We start from the raw sequence: 24,505 nt of genomic DNA on the forward strand, positions 1-24,505 counted from the left end.
GACTATTAAGTAGTTCTATTAAGTAGCATTAATAGAACTATTTTTGCTACTTTTTTTTGAGAATTGCCTATTTCTGAACAAAACTTCACAATTTTAGTATAGCACTTAACATTCTCTTTAAATTCTAAGTTTTGTAGAAATAGTAATAATCCACTTATCAAAGAAATTTAATGTAGGACACTTTGACTTAACTTCCTTACTAAAAATGTGGAAAGCTGGCATGTTAATGATTATCAAATGTACTTAATCAGCCCTGAATGCCCTTTTAAATGAAGCTAGTTGAGAATACTGTATAGCTTTTTCTGCTTGTTTTCAAGTCTTTTTTAAAAAGTTCTGAGCAGAAGTGGATTCTTGTGCATTTTCCTTCCTTGCATACTCATAAAAATGGAGCTGCTGCTGCCAGAGAGTAGGTAGGTGGTGGCGCAGTGGAGCAGATCCCAGAGAATGTGCTCGGCAATGTCTTCGGTCTTTTCAATCACTTTCCTTTCTTCACTCACCAGGAAATATGTCCCCTCCACTCCCCACCCCTAAACATCATGACATCTTTTTGAATCAGTTAGTAATTATGGAAGATATCTTGAAAGAACCCAGTTGCTGCCACCCGTTTATGCTTTATGGAGGAGCAGCTCACCCAAATGCAGCATCTAGGCACAGTCTTCGTGCTGTCTCAGCATCCTGGTTGCTGATGGAAGCATGAAAGCTCATTAGCATTTTAAGAGATTAAAAAAAAAATGTGTAGTTGGACAGTAGAAATGGGACCGGTTTAATCAGGAATGCCATATTTTAGTCTCTCCTTGCTTCAGTAAGAGAATAGTTCTCTTACAAGGGACAGGGAAATCCATAAATTCTGACTGGTAAATGGTGGGAATTTTGTAGTCATAGCTTTCGCTTTTCCTTCCTCTTTTGTCTGCATGTCTCTCAGGGCACCGGGAATGCTTTTCTTTATATGTAACAATAGATACTTCACGTTTGCCAGGGATCTGTCCAGAGATCTTGGTGAATACCCAGCTTTTCTTGGATTCTCAGAGCACCAGGCTTCGTTGCCAGGAGGTCACGTGAGCTTAATTGCTAGCGGTGTGATTCCAGCACGCCAAGTGCAGATTCGTGCTGTAGCGAAGTGCTTCCCTCGCACGGATCCTCACGGGCGTTTGAAACCATCAGGAGGAACCTTCAGATGGTTAGGTGAGGTTTCTGGGAAGGGTTTTAAGGGTGCACACATGCCTCTTCCTGAGACTGCAAGCTTCCGGCAGTAATGACCTTGGCCCTACATCTTTGCATCCTTTGCAGCCAGCACAGGTTGTAGCTGAGGGAGGAGAGGAAAACTGTCCGTGGGTCTAATCATGTCCTGTCTGTTGAGCTGTGTTATAAGATGATTCCCACATTTCTTTATGTTTTCATTTTCTTCATGAAAGCTTTATTTTCAAGTAAAGGAACATATTGGGGCAGGTAATCAGTTATGTCACTTCTGTTAACTCTCTAGTTTTTAAATGCTTGAGGTTTAGCACTTTGAAAAAAAATCATTCTGTTTGAGAGTTTTGAAAAATAATCTTCTTGCCATTATTCCTTACTAAGAAAGCTGCATTTCCTGGTGATTTAGTGAAACTTTTGTCAGGTACACATGAAAGTAGCCTCTCACGTGGGCCTGTGCCCTCACTCTGCCCATGAGGCCACCTCCGAGGCCAGGCTTCAGCCCAGTTGCTGGAGGACCAGCTTCCACCACCTGCTCTGGCTCCTTGCCACCTCTGAATCCCAACACAAACCAGGTTTGTAATTGCTGGACTGTACAGGGAATCAGGATAGGTGGGAATGGGGGTTTAATCAAAAGAAGCATTGAGAAAGTTACAGAGGTTGACAGGAGCTCCGTAAACACTCCAGGGAGTCACACATCCATGTGAAAATGTACAAAGAGGTAAAAATGCCTGCATTTTAGCCCCTTCCAAGACTTCCTTCTTAGCCCTTGAGTCAGAACGTATCAGCTTGCGATGAACTAACGTACTCAAATTAGCTCAAGAAAGAGACCTGTGAGAAGAACGTTACCTGCTTCCAGGAGAGCCGAGCAAGCAGGCCTGGGGGAAGGCAGGTCTTCGGACCTCAGCAGTGGGCGTGAGGTCTGCACGCTGCACACTCCCTCCAGCTCTGAGTGTTGGGAAGGGAGATGGTTCCTTCAGTGCCCAGGCTGGACCCAGCCAGCTGTGTCCCGAGGGCGTGAGGCTGCCCCGTTCTGGGCTGTGAGATATAGACATTCAGGTAAGCCGGCCACTGTCCACTGCTGCTCCCGGACATTGACGGTCCACCTCCCCCATCCCTGTAACCTAAAGGCAAGCCCGTGATCAAAGGGGATCTTTCCATTTATCTTTTGAGATCTAAACCTTTCCCCAAAATGACATTGTTCTTATCTTTATTCCATTGAGAATGTGGCTGGTATGAGTTTAATTTGGATCTCTTATTCCCATGACTGACAGTTTTCAATCTAGTAAGGGTTGGATTAGAAGTGGAACAGACTTCGAATGAATTATTTAGCAAAAGATCTCTTATAGCCATTGTACATTCAATAATTCAAAAGCATTTCTCAGACACTCAGTTCAAGGCCCTATGCTAGATGTTTTGAGGAAAAATACTAATAACTAATATTGAGTTATTGTTACATGTCAGTGACTGTGCTAAATGATTTTACATGCATGAGCTAATTTTAATTCTTTAACACATCTTTGCACTAGCTGCTGCTACTATCCCTATATTCAGAGCAGGAAATTAAGACTTAGAAAGTTTTAGCAACGTTTCAAAAAAAAGATAATTGGAGACTTCCCTGGTGGCGCAGTGGTTAAGAATCCACTTGCCAATGCAGGGGACACGGGTTCAAGCCCTGGTCCGGAGAGTTCTCACATGTTGCAGAGCAACTAAGCCCGTGTGCCACAACTACTGAGCGTGTGCGCCACAACAACTACTAGCCCGTGCTCTAGAGCCCACATGCCACAGCTGCTGAGCCCGCGTGTCACAACTACTGAAGCCCACATGCCTAGAGCCTGTGCTCCACAACAAGAGAAGCCACCTCAGTGAGAAGCCTGCGCACCACAACGAAGAGTAGCCCCTGCTCACCGCAACTAGAGAAAGTCCGCGTGCAGCAATGAAGACCCAACACAGCCAAAAATAAATAAATAAATAAAGCTACTCAAAAAAATTAAAAAATAAAAAAGATTATCGGAGTTAATGTAAGTATGAAATACATGAAAAAAAGTGATGGGAAACAAGTTGGACAGGTAAGGGGATAAATCATGGCCTGAACGCCATGCTGAAGACGTGTGGGTTAGTCTGTTGGTAACGAAGACCCAATGAGTTTCTGGGATCCTAGGGGCGATGTCAGAACTATCCTTCGGAAAAGCTTCTCTGGCTATAATCGTGGAGTGGGAGAGACTGATGGTAACTGAGGAGTCCTCTGGTAGAGGTGCCGAGAGAAGCTAAGCACGACCAGGACTGGGGTAGTTGCTGTGGCCATGAATGGAGCAGAGAATGCTGTGGTTTTCTTTTCAGCTTCCTTTTATGTTCCCTTTCTGGGGCTTGATTTTAAAAGTCTAGCTTTTAAACATTCTAGCATAGACTCCTGCTGAATTTGGAGTTGCCTTCAATTTCAGCAGAAAAAAAAAAAAAGAATAGAACAAACGAAAAAGCTCAATTTTGAAAAACTTTGTCCACCGAATTACCTGTATTGTGAGGAAACAGTGATTGAACTCTTGAGGAGCCAGGTGTTCATCCGGCTGCAGCGTTTTCATCAGGTTAAGGGTGGCCAGAAAGCGACCCACACGCACACCCACATTCCTGCACGACTACTCCCCTGTCAGAGTGTAGGACACAGACACTTACGAGAGGTGTGTTTGTCCCTCAGGAGGGGGCTCATTTGGTGGCTGTCACCACTGCTTTTCCGTGGCCCTGGGTTTCCTAGCAGGACACGCTGCTCCTGGTTTTACTGTCCACACAGGTGTGGTTACGTGGGACCTGAGAAAACAGCCTAATTTTTACGTGCCTCTCATCCTTGAGGCTCATATTTATCCCCAAAGAACTTCTGGATGATCCTGTTTGAAGGAATGTTGTAAGTATTGGGTTTTCCTGGATTGAACCAAACTCAGCATCTGTGAGGTTTTCCACTTCACCCAGAGGAAGAGAGTGGACTCAGTGTCTCTAGCTTGTGGGCACTGTGGGAAGGGTAGGTCCCTGCTCTAGACCTGTGCTATCTGTGCTTTCATTTAGCAAGTGTGAATTAAGTAGTGTGTGCACCAGGCCCTGTGCTGCACATGGAGGACGCAGGGATGGAGAAGGCACAGCTGCTATGGGGCAGAAGCTGCCAGGATAGTTTGGGCGTAGAGGCAAGCATGTAAACACACCAGCACAAAAAATGCCAAAGATGCTTCTCGGTATTTGGTAAGTCCTTTGATGTTTAAACTCCTGAAAGGAATACTTTTTTTTTTTTTTTTGAAAGAGAAGAAAGAAAATTAAAGATGAAAGAGAAAAGATTGAGTTTGAAAGTGTAATAGCCCTTGGAAATTAAGAAAAAATTCCACAAGCCTACAGAATAATAAAGAAAATAAATAATAAAACAAAATAGTAATAAATAAATATATGAATAATAGTCATAATATGAGTTTTTCAGTTTACCTAAGAACTAGAGATATTTCTGTGTTAGACTGGGAACTTCAGCTTTTTGTGAAGTTGGAACCTACCTAAAAGCTTTATCTTTTATTCCCCTCTGGTTCCTAGTAAAAAAAAGCTCCTTATGATGCTTCAGAGGAATTCCTGCTGTCTTAGGGTGGCAAAGGAGTTGATTGGGCCAGGGCTGTTCTCTGGGTCCTGAAGCTACAGGAGGGTGCAGAAGGTGATGCAGTCCCAGACATGGGGCTGGACTTCTGAGAAGAGCTCGACCCTAGCAGGGACTCTGGTGGTCAGCCAGGGTGTGGGGAAGGGTGGGGAATGTGGGATCTGGGGACTCTGTGCTGGCGTTCTTGTAATTATCTATAGTTCTAAGCCTTCTTGTGCCGCTAGTAACTACCTTGTTCATGGGTGAGGCCGTGAAAGTCTCCTTACTTTACTTCGTTGAGATCAAAAGTAACACAGTATCAAAGAAGAGTAACATACGTCAATTTTCCTGATACTAATATGAATTGAAAATACTGTATCTAAGGAAGAACTGTATTAATGGGATTGTATATAGGGAGAAAGGTGAGATGAGAAGCAAGGGGATGCTTCTTCTGTTTCTGTACCATTTTATTTTATTTTTTTTGCATTCTATTTTATAAGCATTTTCTCTTCTCTTAAGGATGAGCTAGCTAAAGATTTGGAAACTTATCCTGATAAATAATGGGCACTCTCCTCTTTTAGCAGAATTCTGCACATGGCCGATCTTCTTCCAATGTAAATGGCGGGCCTGAACTTGATCGTTGCATGAGTCCTAAAGGTAGTTCTCAGTCTATGATTACTTTTTTTAAAAAAATTATTTATTTATTTATTTATTTTTGGCTGTGTTGGGTCTTCGTTTCTGTGCGAGGGCTTTCTCTAGTTGTGGCAAGCGGGGGCCACTCTTCATCGCGGTGCGCGGGCCTTTCACTATCATGGGCTCTCTTGTTACGGAGCACAGGCTCCAGACGCGCAGACTCAGTAGTTGTGGCTCACGGGCCTAGTTGCTCCGTGGCATGTGGGATCTTCCCAGACCAGGGCTCGAACCCGTGTCCCCTGCATCGGCAGGCAGATTCTCAACCACTGCGCCACCAGGGAAGCCCCTATGATTACTTTTATAAGGGAAGCCATCCATGTGAACTCGGTTGCCCCCCAAACCCACTTGTGCTAAATTATCTCCCTAAACAGCAGGGGTCACGTCAATATGTATAGAATCTTGTTGTTAATTAAGCTACCCAATTTCAAATTTTAGTCTTGGGTTTCCTTTATTTTTCCTTAGTGGCAATCTGCTCATAATTCCTAAATGTAGGCTTTCCTTTTTCTTAGATAACATTAAGTGGGTTTCTTTGTTTGATGTCAGCTATGTACAGGGCACTGAGGATACATTGTGAAAAGTGGTCGATCTTAACCACTTCCTTCTCCTGCCCCTCCCCCCTCTCCTTTTTGAGGACACTTTGAGCCAGATATTAGCCTTAACAAGGTATCCTAAGTGGCCAGAATTTTCTTTACCAGAAAATCTTGAAGAGAAAATTTCTAAGATTAAGTCCCCATCATCAATCCCCTCCCCCTTTCTCCAGAGTTGACAAAAAGTTTACAAAGTTTTGGTTAGACTTCCCTTTTACCCAAAGCTAATCACTTATTTTCAGCTGATATTTCAGGGATTTGTTAGGTTTATTTATTTTGTTGGTTTCTGACTCCAACCAACAAGGCCAAAGGAAATTGGTGATTCAGGTGTTCTATTCAGAGAATATGCTCAGAGGATTTTCTTTAGTTTTACCACAGATTTAGAAGTAACTCCATTGTGATTTATTATTTTACCAATCTGTAGGAATCAAGGTGAAATGTGATGTGTTCATTAGACTTTGTGTTTATCCTTTTTTGCAGGTGTGAATGGAAACAGGTGCTCTGAATCGTCAACTCTTCTTGAGAAGTACAAAATTGGGAAGGTTATTGGTGATGGCAATTTTGCAGTAGTCAAAGAGTGCATGGACAGGTGAGTGGATAGTGAGAATAATCGTTTGTTCACTGACACATACATTTTCCTTTGGAGTTTATTCTTATCTGAATGAACGAAAGGCCTTCTTAAAGAGTCTACTCTTAGGACTAGTGTTTTGCATGCCCACAGGCAACTTGACAGGGGAAAATATATGTATACATGTAGAATATAAACCTGCTTTTTACTTTGGGAGATATATCAGGTCTCATCCATGAGACAGAGAAAAATAGGAAAGAGTACGATTCATTAAAAAAAAAAAAATCTATAGCACTTATCTGTGTCAGGCTCTATTCTCAGTGCTGTACTTATATTGTCATTAACCCTCTCAGCTAATAATTAATTGCATATTATCAGTAGTTCAGGATACATGAGCTCTGACTTTATTCAATATCAGAATCAGCCAACTTTTGCCCATATTAAAATTATATTTTTGCTTGTCCAGCCTTATTTTGTTTAAGGTCCTAATTTCTCAGATGGTAACAAATCCATTCTTTTACATTCCAGGCCTTTTGTAAACAATATTAAAACTGGAAAAGACTCAGATTAGAGTGTTTGTGTTTATAGCGTGTTACTCTAGCTGTTCTAAGTGGTAATTTTTGTTGTGGTGGTGGGAGATGGGTGAGGGGGAGTTTTCCAGAAAGTTCTGGTGACTACAGTTTTCCTGTTCTGCTACATCTCCAGTGAAGCTTTACTGCTCCTTATATGGTACACAAAGTAGCTCCCTGTCTTCTAAGCCCCTCTGCTTAGCTCTGGTACACAGATTGCTGCTCAAGCAACAAGCATCTAAAATATGACTTCTAAAGACTCATTAGAAATCTGAGGCAGTGTTTGGTTTCTATTATGGAGAAGCAATTTAAATAAAAGTTATTCTTCCAAGGTAGGTCTCATCAGTGTGTACTGTGACCACCTGCCAAAAGCAGCTTGTGCTTGAGAGAACTAACCTATTCCAAGAATACCACAGTGTTCTTTCTTGAACTGCTTTCCTATTCTAAAAGATGTATTTTTTACATGTTCAGATTAAATTATACTAAAGGTGATTAAAAGTTAAATAACAACATCAGGATTCTTATGTCAAATGAATGATGTCTCTAGTACCAGACATGGACGTTTAAAGGTGTGGATAAGGTGGCACCAGATCCTAAGTGGAGTTTTGGCTGAGAAATAGAGACTGAAAGTCTAGGGACTTTTCAGTTTTGAATTATGGGCTAATTAGTGACTAATGGACTCATGTAAAGACATTGATAAAAGAAAATTTTCTGTTACTTTGATTCATTTTTCTTAATTTTATTCTGTCTCCTAAGAGAACTATTTTTGAGATTTAAGTGTGGAAGAACAGCTTCTTATCCAAGTCTGATACAACAGAATTTAAATACTTTAAATATGTGAGTTACTTAATATTGTAATGATTAATAGTTATAAAAGGAGATTGACAGTGTGGCTTTGTGGGTTTTAAAAAAATCTTTTGTGGGTATTTTTCTCCCTGACCCCACTCAGCATCCTCTCTGGTGTATAGGGAAGGAAGCCACTCTTTTTTCCCTGGGTCTGTGCTGTAGAGGAAATCAGGATGGATGGTGTCTTTGATTTATGTCTTTAAATGTCCTTCCTCTGATTATTCCATAGGTCCACAGGAAAGGAGTTTGCCCTAAAGATTATAGACAAAGCCAAATGTTGTGGAAAGGTACAGTATACATAACTGTTTTGTAAAAGAAACTGAAAAAACTTAGAGATGTCTTCTGCGGTGAAGGAATTTAAGTGGTGATTTGACAAGATCATAATAGGAATAGTCTGTTGATAGGAGCAGGGGAAACCTTGTCAAGCTTTTTTTTTTCCCTGCCATTTTTCAGAAACCTTAATCCTAAAACAGTAAATTGATTTGATCTTTGTCCTAACCATTGAAAAATACAAGTTCTCCTCTCTCGGAGATGTCTATATCAAAACCCAGCAACACACAAAAGGTGCCTCAAGAACTGTGAGGGTTCTGAGACTTTTCAAACTAAGAAATTAGCCTTCCAGCTTTGTAGATGTGGCAGAAGACACAAGATTCCTAGGTCAGAGACAAAAACTATTACTGGTGCCATAGCAGAAAGCAGGAGCTCCATGCTTGCACTGGTTCCCCTTAACTCCCAAAGCCCACAGAAGTGATGCAGAGGGGCCCAGCTGGATGCTGTCCACACAGTGGGTTTGTGTCACAGTGGAGGACCCCCAAGCTTAGGAACCCCCCAATCTTATGAGGGGGCCACTAGCATCCTACCCAGCCTCTGCCTCAGTGGAGAGCATTATTTTTATTTTCATGGTCAGGAAACAAATTGGCCCTCCACCCCTGGGGGAGACCCTGTCTCTGTGTTCCAAGGGTGTTTGCTATACAGACATACTTGGAAAGATAGTTTGTAACTAAAGCTGATGTGGGATGTGCAGAAACACCATGGATTGTCTCCCCAAATGGATGAACTGTTTTCTCTGTCCTACTCTGAAGATGGGACTGGCAAAAAAATCAAATGATGGAATGTTGCTAGATTACTGCCATTTCAACTATGTTTGAAAGGATAAATATTCTACAATAGTGATGACAAAGACCTTTTTAGATTCCTTTCTGGTAAGTAGCATAGCAGTTAAGAGAGCAGGCTCTAGGACCTTCCCTAGAAGGTGGCGCAGTGGTTAAGAGTCCGCCTGCCAATGCAGGGGACACGGGTTCGAGCCCTGGTCTGGGAAAATCCCACATGCCGTGGAGCAGCTAAGCCCGTGCGCCACAACTACTGAGCCAGCGCTCTAGAGCCCGCAAGCCACAACTACTGAAGCCTGCGTGCCTAGATCCCATGCTCCACAACAAGAGAAGCCACTGCAATGAGAAGCCCGCGCACCGCAATGAAGAGTAGCCCCCGCTCGCCGCAACTAAAGAAAGCCCACGCACAGCAACGAAGACCCAACACAGCCAAAAATAAATAAATAAATAAATAAATAAATACATTGAAAAAAAGAGAGAGAAGGCTCTAGAACTCATGGTCCAACTCTGAGCCCCTCACGCTTGTGGTGCTGAGCAGCTGAAGTATGGCCAGTCTGAACTGAAATGTACTCTCAGTGTAAAACACAACAGATTTTGAAGACTTAATGCTAAAAGAAGAATGTAAGATACTATATTAATATCTTTTGTATTAGATTACATGTTGAAATGATAATATCTTGGATATATTGGGTTAAATAAGTTATACATTTTACCTGCTTTTTATATTTTTTAACATGGCTACTAGAAAACTTAAATTTACATATGTGGATCACATTTCTATTGAACAGTACTACTCTAGAGCCAGATTGTATAAAGTTTAATCCTGGCTCTGCCTCTTTTTGCTGTATGACCTTGGAGAAATTAGTTAACCCCTCTGTGCCTCTGTTTCTTCCTATAAAATGCAGTTGTTAATAATATCAAAGGCATAGGTTATTGTGAATTAATTGAATTAAGACATAGAAAACATGTAGAAAAGTATCAGTATATAACAAGAATTTAACACATGTTAACTGTTAATCTTATTAATATGCCAGAGGAATTCAGAAGCTATAGCTAGGCGGATTTGATGTGATAGTAGTGGTTTTATATTTATGGAACTCCTAAAACTATTCTTCATCAGACATTTACAAAATTGTGTATTTTTAACAGGAAACTTAAAATATTATGATACAGGGCTTCCCTGGTGGTGCAGTGGTTGAGAATCTGCCTGCCAATGCAGGGGACACGGGTTCGAGCCCTGGTCTGGGAAGATCGCACATGCCACGGAGCAACTAGGCCCGTGAGCCACAACTACCGAGCCTGCGCGTCTGGAGCCTGTGCTCCGCAATAAGAGGGGCCGCGACAGTGAGAGGCCCGCGCACCGCAACGAAGAGTGGCCCCCGCTCGCCGCAACTAGAGAAAGCCCTCGCACAGAAACGAAGACCCAACACAGCCAAAAATAAATAAATAAATAAATTAATTAATTTAAAAAATACATATATATTATGATACAGTGTTAGAAGAGTCTTCTCAGAGACCCAGAATGGAAAATCCAATAGACAAATTTGTCATACACTTTTTTTTTTTGTAACACTACATTGTGACAGCCAATGAAGCAGAGTCTGTGCAAAATGCCCCCCTTTTCTTTGAATAAGGTTTTTCTAAATGTAATTTTCTTTAAATAATTCTATGTGTTTTCAGTTATTGTGCTAACAATTTTATTACATTTTCAGCTGCAAAGCCTGTCTCCATATGTAAGTAGGTGTTGCTCTTTGTATCTGATATTGTGTGATTTAAGCAGAATGTGTCATAATTTTGGGAGCCAAGTTCTAAACAACTGTATTAAAGTATGTTTTCAAAAAAGTTTAAAAATAATTGCTCTGGTAAGGATATTGTTTACATGATTAAAATTTAAGCAGCTGTCTCAGTAGTTGAAAAAAAAATCTTTATGCAAAAAAATTCAGTCTGGTACACTAAGTGTTGAGGCAAATGAAGAGGTCACTTCAAACATTTGGATCTTATTTTTCCTTGTTATTGAATGTCATTTTATTTTTATAATTCATGATCGTATACTTATTTCCATCCTTATATTTTGCTTATTTGAACAATTATTTCCACATTGACTATATAAAATTATAAGGTTAAAACTTTAAAAAAGAAATTGAAGGATAGTTGACTTACAATATTGTGTTAGTTTCAGGTGTACAGCAAAGTGGTTCAGTAATTTTTTCAGATTATATTTCATTATAGGTTATTATAGGATATTGAATATAATTCCCTGTGCTATACAGTAAATCCTTGTTACTTATCTATTTTATGTAAAGTAGTTTGTATCTGTTAATCCCATACTTGTTTTGTTCTAAATAGGTAGATTTTTCCACTAAATTTTATATTTAGTATTTTTTGCTTTTTTAAAACAAAATCTAAGGGGAGGTATTCAGCCACTCTTCAGGGGCATCGTTCGTTACCTCTGCCTTGTGGGTCGTATACAGAAAAGTAATAATGCTGAAAATAGTATCTGCCATTTATCAAAATGTATTATCTATCCAAAATGTATTATCTATCCATTTATCAAAATGTATTATCTATCCAAAATGTATTATCTATCCATTTATCAAAATGTATTATCTATCCAGGCTTGGACATGTAGGAATTTTGCACATTATCTTTAATGACTTGCAAAACAGATGTACTGGTTTTAGAGATAAAGAAATAGAAATTCAAATTAAATAGCTTCCCAAAAGTCACACAGGATCAGAGCAGTGATTGGACCTTTGGGCCAGTTGGTTGCACAGACAGTCTACACTGGCCAATCTACCATGATCCCTCTCCAAGTTCAATTTATGCATTTGTTCCTATAATAAGAACCTGGGAAAAATTCTTAACCTCTGGTTTTCTGTTTGCTTTTCTGTAATGTACAAGATTGATTCACTTGTTTACCTAACATTTGATGTTTGTGCAAGATACTGTGCTAGGAATAAGGTAATTTAACATTAATACCAGTTCCGTAAAAGTGTTATGGGAGTTCAGGGTAGCACATGAGAGAGAAGTAGGTGCTCAGTGGAGATGCCTTAGAGCAAGAAGCATTCGAGCTGGATTTGAGCAGTAGGTACGGCTTGAGTAGGCAGTAATGACAGAAAAGCTTTTGAGGCGGCCAGCGCAGCCTGAGTAGAGGCCCAGAAGATGGAAAGCATGTTGGGTTCTTCCAAGTAGGAGGTTTTCTTTTTCTTTTTAAAAAATATTTATTTATTTATTATTTATTTATTTTGGCTGTGCTGGGTCTTCGTTGCGGCACGCGGGATCTTCATTGCAGCATGCGGACTCTTAGTTGCAGCATACAAACTCTTAGTTGCGGCATGCATGCAGGATCTAGTTCCCTGACCAGGGATCGAACCCGGGCCCCCTGCACTGGGAGTGCGGGCCACTGGACCACCAGGAAAGTCCCTCAATAGGAGATTTTCTTAAATTGATTTATAATGTTGTGTTAGTTTCTGGTTTACAGCAAAGAGATTCAGTTATACATATGTATTTTTTTTCATATTCTTTTTCATTATAGGTTATTACAAGATATTGAATATACAGTAGTTCCCTGTGCTATATAGTAGGACCTGGTTGTTTATCTACTGGGTTGGCCAAAAAGTTCATTCAGTTACTGAATATGTTGTTCAATAAAGTTCTTCGTGAAAATGAAAAATGTGTCTTTTATTTTTACTTTAAACCAAGCAAACTTTCTGGCCAACCCAGTATTTTATATGTAGTAGCTTGTATCTGTTAATCCCAAACTCCTAATTTATCCCTCCGCCACCCCCTTTCCCGTTTGGTAACCATAAGTTTGTTTTCTATATCTGCGAGTCTGTTTCTGTTTTGTAGATAAGTTCATTTGTGTCATATTTTAGATTCCACATATAAGTGATATCATATGATGTTTGTCTTTTTCTGTCTGACTTACTTCACTTAGTATGATAATCTCTAGGTCCATCCATGTTGCTGCAAATGGCATTATTTCATTCTTTTTATGGCTGAGTAATATTCCATTGTATATATGTACCACATTTTCTTTATCCATTCATTTTTTGATGGACGTTTAGGTTGCTTCCATGTCTTGGCTATTGTATATAGTGCTGCTATGAACACTGGGCTGCATTATCTTTTCAAATTAGAGTTTTCTCTGGATATATGCCCAGGAGTAGGATTGCTGGATCATACGGTAACTCTATTTTTAGTTTTTTAAGGAACCTCCATACTGTTCTCCGCAGTAGCTGCACCAATTTAAATTCCCACCAACAGTGTATGAGGGTTCCCTTTTCTTGACACTCTCTCCAGCATTTATTATTTGTAGACTTTTTAATGATGGCCATTCTGACTGGTGTGAAGTGATACCTGAATGTAGTTTTGATTTGCATTTCTCTGATAATTAGTGATGTTGAGCATCTCCTCATGTACCTATTGGCCATCTGTGTGTCTTTGGAGAAATGTCTGTTTAGGTCTTCTGCCCATGTTTTGATTGGGTTGTTTGTTATTTTGTTATTGAGTTGTATGAGCTGTTTATATATTTTGGAAATTAAACCCTCATTGGTTGCATCGTTTTTGCAGATATTTTCTCCCAGTCCGTAGGTTGTCTTTTTGTTTAGTTTATGGTTTCCTTTGCTGTGCAAAAGCTTATAAGTTTAATCAGGTCCCATTTGTTTATTTTTGCTTTTATTTCTATTGCCTTGGGAGACTTACCTAAGAAAACATTGCTATTATTAATGTCAGAGAATGTTTTGCCTGTGTTCTCTTCTGGGAGTTTTATGGTGTCCTGTCTTATATTTAAGTCTTTAAGCCATTTTGAGTTTATTTTTGTGTATGGTGTGAAGGAGTGTTGTAACTTTATTGATTTACATGCCACGTAGGAGATTTTTGCAAGATCTACCTTGGGGCCAAATTTAAGGAGGCTTTTGAGAAGGCTATGTTGTTTGTAAATTTAAGAATTCTTCCAAGTTTGATATTCTAAATAATATTCATTCTAAATATTTATTGAATTCCCATAGTGTATGAAGCCCTGAGCTTTCTGTTGTGGTGCTTAGAAGTGGTCCTTCCTTCTCTTCCCAGAGTTCTGCATTCATTATCTACATGCTATGGGTCCAGGCAGGACATAAATCCAAATGTATATTGTATTAGTTTCCTGAGGCTGTTGGAATAAATTACCACAAACTTAGTGGCTTACAACGGAAATTTATTTTCTCACAGTTCTGGCAGCTAAAAGTCTGAAATGCACACTCCCTCTGGAAGCTTTAGGGGAGAATCTGTACCTTGATTCTAAGTAGCTTCTGGTGGCTGACAGTATTCCTTGGCTTGTGGCCACATCACTCCAAACCCTGCCTCCGTCTTCACCTCCCTCTCTTCTGTGTGTCTGTTTTTCCTCTTTTGTCTGTGAAGTCTCCTTCTGCCTCTGTCTCATAAAGACACTTGTGATGGCACCCAGATAATCCACTGTTATCTCTTCGTTGCCGTATCTTTAATCACATCTCCAAAGACATTTTTTCAAATACAGTAATATTAACAAGTTCCAGGCATTAAGACTTGGTAACTTTGTGTGGCCGTTATTCAACCAACCACACTCATCTACCGCAGAAATTACATGTAGCGATCTGAGCATCTCGTCTCTCTCACTGCATGATCCTCAGCAGTACTCACCCCACAATATAGATACCAGCTGTAAAGCCACTGTTGACCCGAGAGCAGCGCATGATGTGTTTATGTCTTCCGCTTTCTTGAGCACTTCAGAATGAACTGTGCTAGTTGCTGGAGGCCGAGGTAAACAGAAAGCTCTGGGACAGCAGGGTGAGGGCTGTGGTTGGAGCAGAGCACAGGGGCACTGAGAACAAATTCGAGGGCCTCCTAACCCAGTCACAGTTGAGCAGGGGAGGCCACCTGGAGGAGGTGAGGTCTCATGTGGTGCTGAGGGGTAAATAGGAGTTCACCAAGAAGTGGGGAAAGAGAGCTCCAGACAAAACCGCCTGTGCAAGTGCCTGGAGGTCTAGATAAGAGATTGGCAAAAGGGATAAAATGGGAATGGATGTATCCCGAGGCTATTGAGAAGGCAGACCTGGCAGGGATCGGTGATTGATTAGCTGTGCAGGAGGACGCAGGAAGGAGGGTCCTGGTGGAATTCCTGTCTGCTCTGGGCAGCCAGGTTCATTCAGTGAGACAAAGGACACAGGAGGGAAGGATCGGAGACAAGATGATTCGTTTGGTTTGAGAGAGCTGTTTATTCTGCGAATCTGTTTCTCCCTGGCTGTCTCTCTCTCTCTCTCTTTTGTCAGTTAAAAACCACCCTGGCCAAGGATAGGGCGGTATCCTTTGCCAAGTGAGCAGTTTTCTTTGTCATTTACTCTCACATACAAAACCGTGGAACACCGCCATGAAATGATTCATGTGTAAATTATTTGGAGTTAGAATCATGAATCACTTAACATAAATAATGGTAGATGACTGAATAATGCAAGTTCAGTGCAGTTCAAGACAAAAGTGATGTTCACGTTGTATTTAGAAATATCTCCCTGGAAAATGTAACCTAGAGAGCATTTTTATATATTAGAAACAAAGATTACATACGGGTTGCATAAGAAATAGGAAGATAACGTTTGTAAAGATTTTTGTGCACTGTTTTGTTTTGCTCCTGAGGATGGTTTACGTTAAAAAGTGGATTGTTCCTTCAAAGACATATTTACATGCATCGTCAGAGGTTGGGAAACAAAGGCTAATGGCTCCCACATCCCAACAAAAACCTTCACTATGTGCATAGAATACTAGCCATTGTTGAGTAGCATACAGTAAGCCGAGATAATAAATAATGGTGGAGAAAATGTTGCAATATTCACTTAATGTTTGAAATGTAGCACTGCCCAGAGGCGCTGGGAGAAGTTCCACAATGCGTCTCAGAAGACTCTCTGTTGTGCCTTTTAATGAAAAAGATAACTTTGGGGAGGTGTAGTCTCCGTATGTGGTAGACTCCTTATTTTAGCTCCAATTTGAGAGAATTCTTGGGGTACTGGTGATGGGGATTATTTTACATATGTCACTCAAAATTAGCATCACAGACAGAGCCCCTGAAGAGAGGTAAATTTATAGACTCTCCCAACCTGGGGGAAATGGGGAGGAGGGAGGAGAACTGACATGATAGTTCCACTTAGCTTAAAAATCAAACACCCGTTTTACTACCACGTCGTCCCGGCTTCACACAGAGTGAAATAAACTCGTTTGGTTGCCTTTACATGTTCACAAAGGTACATCCACCTCTGCTTGTTACTGTGACTAAGGACATGGTTGGCACAGATGAGCCAAAGGCTTCTAAACAAGTGTACAAATGTGGAGGGTTTGCTGCATCTTTCCTTGGTCTCTGTGGCCGCGAGGAGTTGGCCGCACAGCTGCTTCCCTTGGGAGGGACCAGGGCTCTGTGGCTGCCTCGTGCTGCTGCCCTGTGGGACGGGAACCAGGTGGGGGGCCCTGTGGCCTCCCAGCTGTGGTTGGCTAGGTGCTGAGAACCACTGTTCTTCCCTGTCTGCTGACTCCAAAGCCAGTCTCAGTCTTCCCAGCCCTGCTCATTAATGGGCATAGATTCTCTTCCTGTACAAAGCCTGGTGTGGTTCTGCCTTGACTCCCAACTTGGTGTGAAACGACCTCTAGATCCTATCTTTTCAAGGAATGAAATAGTTTCAGCTTTGCAGCTATCATTTTGAAAAATTCCAACTTTGACTAAAGCCTCCGCCTTTGAAAGGTGATATTGTGCAGTACAAAAAATGTGGGCTGGGATGTCAGGGCCCTAGGTGTGCATCCCCCCTCCAAGGACTGTTCTAAGGATAAGCGTTAAGACATTTACACAAGTACCTTGCACAGCGACTGACAGATAGTGACTAGATTCCTAGATCATGTTGGTTCTTTTCTTTCCCCCCACTTCCGTTCAGCATTTGCACTGTCATTTTCCAGCATTTACCGAGTGACGACTTGGACAAACACAGTGCATTCAATGCTCGAGAAACACCGCCCACCACGAGCAGGAGCCAGCAACAGATTTTCTCTGAATGTTAGTTATTCATCTGTTATAATTCATGCTTCCACCTATTGTCGAAAAGTATTTGAGATGGCTTTGAGTAAAAATACATGTATACATGGATGCATGAAGATGAGAGGAACCATAAATTGTATCCTGAACTAGAGATAAGATAATTATCTTACTACTGCAGCAGAACACTAAATTTAGTTGAAATTCATGAGATCAAAGGAGGCAAAAGGGGCGGTAAGAGGGAAGCACGCACACACACATGAACATGTAATATGAATATATGCATATATGTGTATTGAATATTTAGGTAGCAAATGATAGCTCTTATAAGGTACATTTTATAAAAGCTATATATGAAAACCTAGAGTGTGTAATAGGGCAATTAGCAATTTTTACAGAGCATTTCCTAAATTCTAAACAATTCATTATTACAGTTAATGAGGATTAACAAATATGACATTGTTGAGAGAGTTTAATGTCTCATAATAAAATAGACCAATTGTTGTTCATGATTCACGGGTTGGTGTATTGAAAATAATAATGCTGTGAGTAAACGTTTTGCTACAGTGCTGATCCCAACTGCATTACTCACCAGGACTGATAATCAGGTGGTATTTTCAGAGAAGTGATTAGAGTTAAAATGAGAATAGTGGTCCCCATGGTACTATATGTTTCCTGATTTCTGAAATACAAGATGATAAGGAACATCCATCTGGTGAATGATTTCACACTCAATCATAGAAGAAGAAAGTTTCTTTTTCATGAATTTCAACATGAAATTCAAATTCATATTGGTAATAGTTTAAAAACTAAAAATGTTTGTAATGCTAGAAGTTGTATCCCATAAGCATGCCAAATTTCCTTATATGCCTAGTCTTTATTTCTGAGTGTATACTGAAAGGGAAAAGTGATTCCAGCTGAACTGCAAAGCACAGTGTGGCATACACAAGCTTTCGTAGCATCACAGCCTCTTAAGGTGTTAGAAATAAAGAAGAGACAGGAAAGAGTGTGTTTTATGTGCCAGATAGCATGCCGAGCCTTTTGAGGGATTTTTTTTTTTTTTTTTTTTTTTGGCTGTGTTGGGTCTTTGTTGCCGCGTGCAGGCTTTCTCTAGTTGCGGTGAGCGGGAGCTACTCTTCTTTGCGGTGTGCGGGCTTCTCTTGTTGCAGAGCATGGGCTCTAGGTGCGCGAGCTTCAGTAGTTGTGGCACGCAGGCTCAGTAGTTGTGGCACATGGGCTCAGTAGTTGTGGCGCATGGGCTTAGTTGCTCCACGGCATGTGGGATCTTCCCGGACCAGGGCTCAAACCCGTGTCCCCTGCATTGGCAGGTGGATTCCTAACCACTGCGCCACCAGGGAAGTCCTCAAGGGATGTATTGAAGGATGTCTTTCTGTTAGTTACAATGAGGTGTCACGCTGACTTGTCCTGTCCCTAGGGACACCAGCTGGGCCAGGATGTGGTTTGTCTCTGTTCCTTCAGTGTCAGATCTACAGCGTGTGTTGTCCTCCAGAACACAGGGATAGAGCAGAGGGTTCTGTAATTTCTGATCTACCTCTCTAAACCCTTTTTGGCAGGAGCATCTGATTGAGAACGAAGTGTCGATACTGCGCAGAGTGAAACATCCAAATATCATCATGCTGGTTGAGGAGATGGAAACAGCTACTGAGCTTTTTCTGGTGATGGAATTGGTCAAAGTAAGAGGATGGAGAGATTTCAAGGGAATTCATTGATGACAAATCCCAAGACGTACAATATTCTTGAAGGACCTAATTGGAAAAGTGTTTTGCTACCTTGAAACTTTCATTATTTATAATCATCAGTTTTAGTGGCACTTGTGTCATTTTTTTCATCTACTCCAGGCTGATGAGCTTTCTTTGTTACCTTCACAGGACTGCCACTGTTGATGTTTTGTTTTGTTTTGTAAAAATATTTATTTGGTTGCATTGGGTCTTAGTTATGGCAGATGGGCTCCTTAGTTGCGACATGCAGGCGCCTTAGTTGTGGCATGCAAACTCTTAGTTGCGGCATGCATGTGGGATCTAGTTCCCGGACCAGGGATCGAACCTGGGCCTCCTGCATTGAGAGCGCAGAGTCTTAACCACTGTGCCACCAGGGAAGTCCCCACTGTCGATGTTTTGATATGTTCTTTTATGTGTCCTTTAGGGTGGAGATCTCTTTGATGCAATTACTTCTTCAACCAAGTACACTGAGAGAGATGGCAGTGCCATGGTGTACAACCTGGCCAACGCCCTCAGGTACCTCCACGCCCTCAGCATTGTGCACAGAGACATCAAGCCAGAGAACCTCTTGGTACGTCATCTCTGCCTTTTCTGTTCCAACTCAGGCCTCTCTCCCTTTAAAGTGACAGTAATTGCATGCAAACAATCATATGCAGACTATGACATTTTAAAGTCTATACCAACCCTGCAGATACGGGGCTGAGAGAATTTAAATCTAGAAAATCAGCCTGACTCAAGTCAATGACCATAAAATGTTAATGGATTTCTTGAATTGATCTGCACTTCTGCATTTACTGTTTACCAGACATTAGAAAACATATTTTCATTTACGATTTGATGGATGGTGCTAACTGAAGAAAGGTGAGCAGGAAAATTATTTTATGAGGCAAAAGTTCTGAAGAATAAATTGGAGACAGAAACAGAATTAGAGGCTTGTAGGAACCAGCAGTAGAACACGAGAGTTCGTTTCTATGCAGGACGGAACTTTGGAAATAATCTAGTCCATTCATTTCAGCTCTACAGATATGGAAATTGAGACCCAGAGATGCTAACTTTTCTTGTTTAAAAGTCTCATTTGTCCCGTTGGTCTACAGATGAAAGTCTTATTCTAATATGCACTCAGCTTCATAATCTGGTTCCAGTTTACCTTTCCAGCCTCTGCTCCTGTTACTCTCTTCCCTACCCATCTGACCAGCATGGCACTCACCTTCAAGCCATATTTAACTCACCTCATGGTGGCCTTCAAACCAAACACTGCTAATGGGGACAGTCCTCGTGTCTACATTGTAGAGAAATTTTAGAGAAGGCGATCTGGGAGTTCTGCACACATACATCCCCCAATCCCACACACACAGGGCTCTTGGCTTCTCTGTTTCCACCTTTCAGGGCTGAGCATCACCATCATCGTCGTTACTGCTTGGCAGGTGAGCCTGTCTGAGTCTCCCATATCGTGTGCATCCAGACACAGGCTTCCCCGGGTCCAGGAGTTGGTGAAGACTTGACTTCCTCAGCAGCATTACACCTCATTGTTGGTGTCCACACTGGTCTCTGTTTGCAGCATCCTCTCCCCCAGCAACGTGGCAAACACGTTCATCTTGTAAGATACTGAGCAAGGCATGTCTTCTTGATAGCACCCTAGGCTCCCTGGGCAGAGTCAGTCATGGCCACCTCTGGTTTTTGCTGCACTTGCCGTGGTGCAGTGATTTTATTGTTTACTTGTCTGTTGTCTTCTCTAGGTGGTAAGCACGAATGGGGCAAGGTCTGTGTTTCGGTTACTTTATATCCCCAGGGCCGAGGAAGCACACGGTAGACGTGGGGTAGACGGCTGGTGACTGCCGGCCATGGTCACCTAGGTCGCTAGCAGCTGGCCCTCAAACACAAGTCTCCACAGCCTGGTTCATACGCCCAACACGCAAATAACAACTGAATGGGCTAGGCTTTGGGGCCGTCCTGGGGCTTTCTGCTAATCCGGGGTATCCGGTTCCCCTTTTGGTTAATACCATTTGATAATTTCCGAGCGTCCACTTAAAAGTATGTGAGGTTTTTTTTCTTACTGTCCCCTGCCTTGAGGGAATATGTTTCATTTCTGTTTGTTCCTATTAGGAAAGTAAACACCCCTGCTCTGTAAAACAAGGTGTGCTATGTGAACTCTAAGGAGGAATGGAGGCCGTGGTAAGCCAGGCCCCCGGGTGGGCGTGGGGTTCCCTCCTCTCGACGGGCTGCTCCTCCCCCGTGAGGCTGCGGTCTGGGCTGGCCCCGCCCCCACTGACGGAGCTTGGCGGGGGCTTCACATGCAGAGGGGACAAGGCTTCCCCCGGCCGAGCCAGACATGGTGCCGAGGTGTTCACGAGGACGCCCCTGCTCTCCGCAGCCCACGTCACCGCAGTGGCCGCTGTGATTGACGTTCTCTGAGAGCACGGGGCCACAGGGCCCGAGGACCAGTGGTTACCGCAGTGCCCGCGCCGCCTGGCTCTGACTGCGGGGGCCCAGCCAGCGAGGAGGGTGGCGGAGGGTGCCCGTTTCCCAGCTCACTGATTCCGTTCTCACCCCGTTTCCCCTCTTTTCCACTCACAGTTCCTTACTGTGTGCAAAATCTCAGAATCCCACCCCTCACCCTCTTCTGCTGTTACGCATCAAGGGAAGATAGCAGCTGGAGACATCAGTCCCCGTTAGGATCAGTCTCAGACGGTAGGCAGGAGATTGGAATCGAGTGCCTCGTCTGCCTCACCTGCCCCACCTGGATGAGTGTCCGCCCCGCTCCGAGACCTGCTCCAACCCCTCTGTGCTGCCCAAAGGGGAGAGAAGGGAGATGATAAAACTGATGTCGGGATGAGGCTGATGTGTGACATGAAAGGGCCGTGGGGTCAGGCTTTGGAGACCCTGAGCTGCGCATATCTAAGTAGAATATGTGCCTGCCGTTGGAAACCTAACTGGACCTCTCAGCTGATCCTAGACAGAGTCAGCAGGTTGGTGTGAAAAAGTGCCATCGAGGCACTAAAAGGAAATACGCAGAGGGACTGCCAACCTCTTGCTACTCGAAAAGAGAATTGGGTCTTTAAACTCCAGAGCATTCAGACATCTGATTTGCATCCCCTCCTCTGGCAGCAGTGTCATAATTTAAACCCCTGCCAGCAGAGATGTATGGGTCACCGTGTCAGGGAGCACAGGGGTGGCCATTAATGCCATGAGTTACAGCCTGGCGGTGCCCTGTCAGAGTTAAGTATGAGAGAACAGTGATAAATTCCGCGTTTCCAGGAGTTCTGGGGGCAGGGGAGAGAAGAGGGTTGGTTTCTCATATTTGAAGTCCTTCTAAATCATGATGCTGACATTTTATTTAGAGAGCTTGTGGCATTCACTTTGTATGTGGGATCCGCATTTCTCACATATTTCAGTTTTGCATTCTGAGAGCAACTTGTGACAGCGTCTCTCAGCTTGTGGTGGGCCCTTTGAGCAGCGCAGGGCTGGAGTTCTCACAGGGGTGGTGGATCAGATCTCACCGAGAGTCTGCAGGCCGTGCAGGCTTTTAGACACAGGAGGGTGCGGTGGACGGCACTGGTCTTGTTTGGAGCCCCCCTTGGCTGCCTGCTCGTAACTTGAGTTTTCTGAGCCTCAGTTTCCTCATCTGTAAATTGGAGCAAAAGTCCTCTTCCTAATTGTCCAGCGGGGTGACTATAGAAGTGCAGTGAGACAGCGTTCAGGAAAATATTGGAATCTCCCAAGTCCTGCGAGGATGCGCGTTACTGGGGAGAACTGAACTCTCTGCCAGAACAGAAGGCCTTTGGAGTCCCTGTGCATTTAGCCACCTCTTTCTTAAAACCAGTCTCTTAAAGCCATGTGTGTGTGTCCGTGTCAGTTTCTTAAAGCAATGTCATAAATTTTTTAAAAAAAATTTTTGGCTGCATTGGGTCTTCGTTGCCGCACGTGGGCTTTCTCTAGTTGCGGCGAGCGGGGCTACTCTTCGTTGCGGTGCACAGGCTTCTCATTGCAGTGGCTTCTCTTGCTGCGGAGCACGGGCTCCAGGCACGCGGGCTTCAGTAGTTGTGCTCGTGGGCTCTAGAGCACAGGGTCATTAGTTGTGGCGCATGGGCTTAGTTGCTCTGCAGCATGTGGGATCTTCCCGGACCAGGGATTGAACCCGTGTCCCCTCCGTTGGCAGGCGGATTCTTAACCACCGCACCACCAGGGAAGTCCCAGCAATGTCATAAATGTGTGTGTGTGTATGTGTAGATTTATAGATGTATATATATATTTTTTTTTTCCTGCTTTGAAGAGAATCTCCAGCTAAGATTTGAAATTTACTTACATTCTCTTCCACATATTTGCCTTTGTGTCTAGCATTGGGGAGAGATGAATCATATAAAATATTATTATTTCAGGCTTGTCTGCCCCTTATGACACTTCCCTTTTGATGTTTAGCCAAGGAGTACCACTTGCCCAAACATAATTCAACGATTATAGACTGTTCAGTCCCTTTCTATTTATACTCCTGCATCTGACTCTGAATTCCTTATAGGGGATGTGAAAAACGGGACTTCTGGGACTTCTGAGTATCTGACAACACTTAAATACCCCTAGGCATCCCTAAATTGAATGTCTAAAGTAAACACTATTTTTAAAAAATGTACCTAATGAGTGTATTTTAAAGTTGTAAAAACAAAATGACATTAACAAAACTTTTTTTTTTTTTACTCTCATGATAGAGACATTTAGAATTATAATGTTGGTTATAATGTTCTTATCACTGCAATTACTCAGGGAATTTCTAAAGTCTGGGTTTCAGTAAATGCATCATAAATTCTAACTGTAATTCAGATTGTTCTTGTTAATGTTTATATTAAACATAATGGATGGAAAGTCGTCCTAAGACTAAGCATGACTAAGAACCTGGTTTCTGTTGCTTTAGGCTGAATCATTAGTAGCTTTGAATATGTTTCTGCTGAGTTGTGGGCTGACTCAGAATGATAAATATCTGTGAGGGACTCCAAATCCTCACCATTAGTGCTGTGAAACTTGTAAGTCATAAAGATGCATGCTGGGCATGGGTATTTAGTACATCAACATGGAAGCAGTTATTAAAATACTAAGGTGAAAAATACTCCTCTTAAACTGCTGAGAACATCACAGGCGAGGAAGGTATTTCAGTGTCATCCTTAAAAAATGCCTATTAAGATGGTGGGGTCATTGGCATGAGGAAGGCCGGAGGTTCTTGATGTCTTTTTATTGAGGAGTTTATAAATCACCCCCCTCACTAAGTATCAGACTGATGGATGATGTTGTAAACATGCTTATCTTGAAAAAACATAATTTGCTAAATTTTTCACTTCCTTTAGTAAGTAGTGGTTTAGGTGAAAATCTGATTCAGTTCATGGTAGAATACAAGGAAACACAAACAAAATATGTTTAAAATGTAAAAATAGAGGAAAGATACGACATGAGTACAGGTTAGGTTTTTGTAGTTATCCTCTGAAATTGAGTGTTTTCAGAACGGACGTCCAAGAGGCAAATGGACAGCTTGTTAAAGATCCCACAGTCAAATCTCAGTTATGTTCTCACACACACTCATTTGCTTCTAAAACCATCCATTT

General features: G+C 42.2%; 1 protein-coding gene across 12 annotated transcripts in view; it reads left to right on the plus strand.

Annotated features, from left to right (window-relative positions):
• Positions 1-24,505, plus strand: part of DCLK2 (doublecortin like kinase 2) — a 150,576-nt gene that overhangs the window by 109,456 nt on the left and 16,615 nt on the right. For 6 of the 12 annotated variants that reach the window (XR_009503248.1, XR_009503249.1, XR_009503253.1 and 3 more), the window contains 5 exons: positions 5,368-5,443; positions 6,547-6,655; positions 8,279-8,336; positions 18,756-18,875; positions 19,345-19,491. Coding sequence is in view for 5 of the 12 variants with exons in the window: in XM_059922590.1 (XP_059778573.1) it covers positions 5,368-5,443; positions 6,547-6,655; positions 8,279-8,336; positions 18,756-18,875; positions 19,345-19,491 (510 nt within the window). In the remaining 7 variants the exon portion in view is untranslated. Of the gene's footprint in view, positions 1-5,367; positions 5,444-6,546; positions 6,656-8,278; positions 8,337-10,307; positions 10,386-18,755; positions 18,876-19,344; positions 19,492-24,505 lie in introns of those variants that run through there. The other 6 variants (XR_009503250.1, XR_009503254.1, XM_059922592.1 and 3 more) reach the window with 3 other exon arrangements.

This window comes from Balaenoptera ricei, chromosome 5, assembly GCF_028023285.1.
Source record: "Balaenoptera ricei isolate mBalRic1 chromosome 5, mBalRic1.hap2, whole genome shotgun sequence".
Taxonomy (NCBI): domain Eukaryota; kingdom Metazoa; phylum Chordata; class Mammalia; order Artiodactyla; family Balaenopteridae; genus Balaenoptera; species Balaenoptera ricei.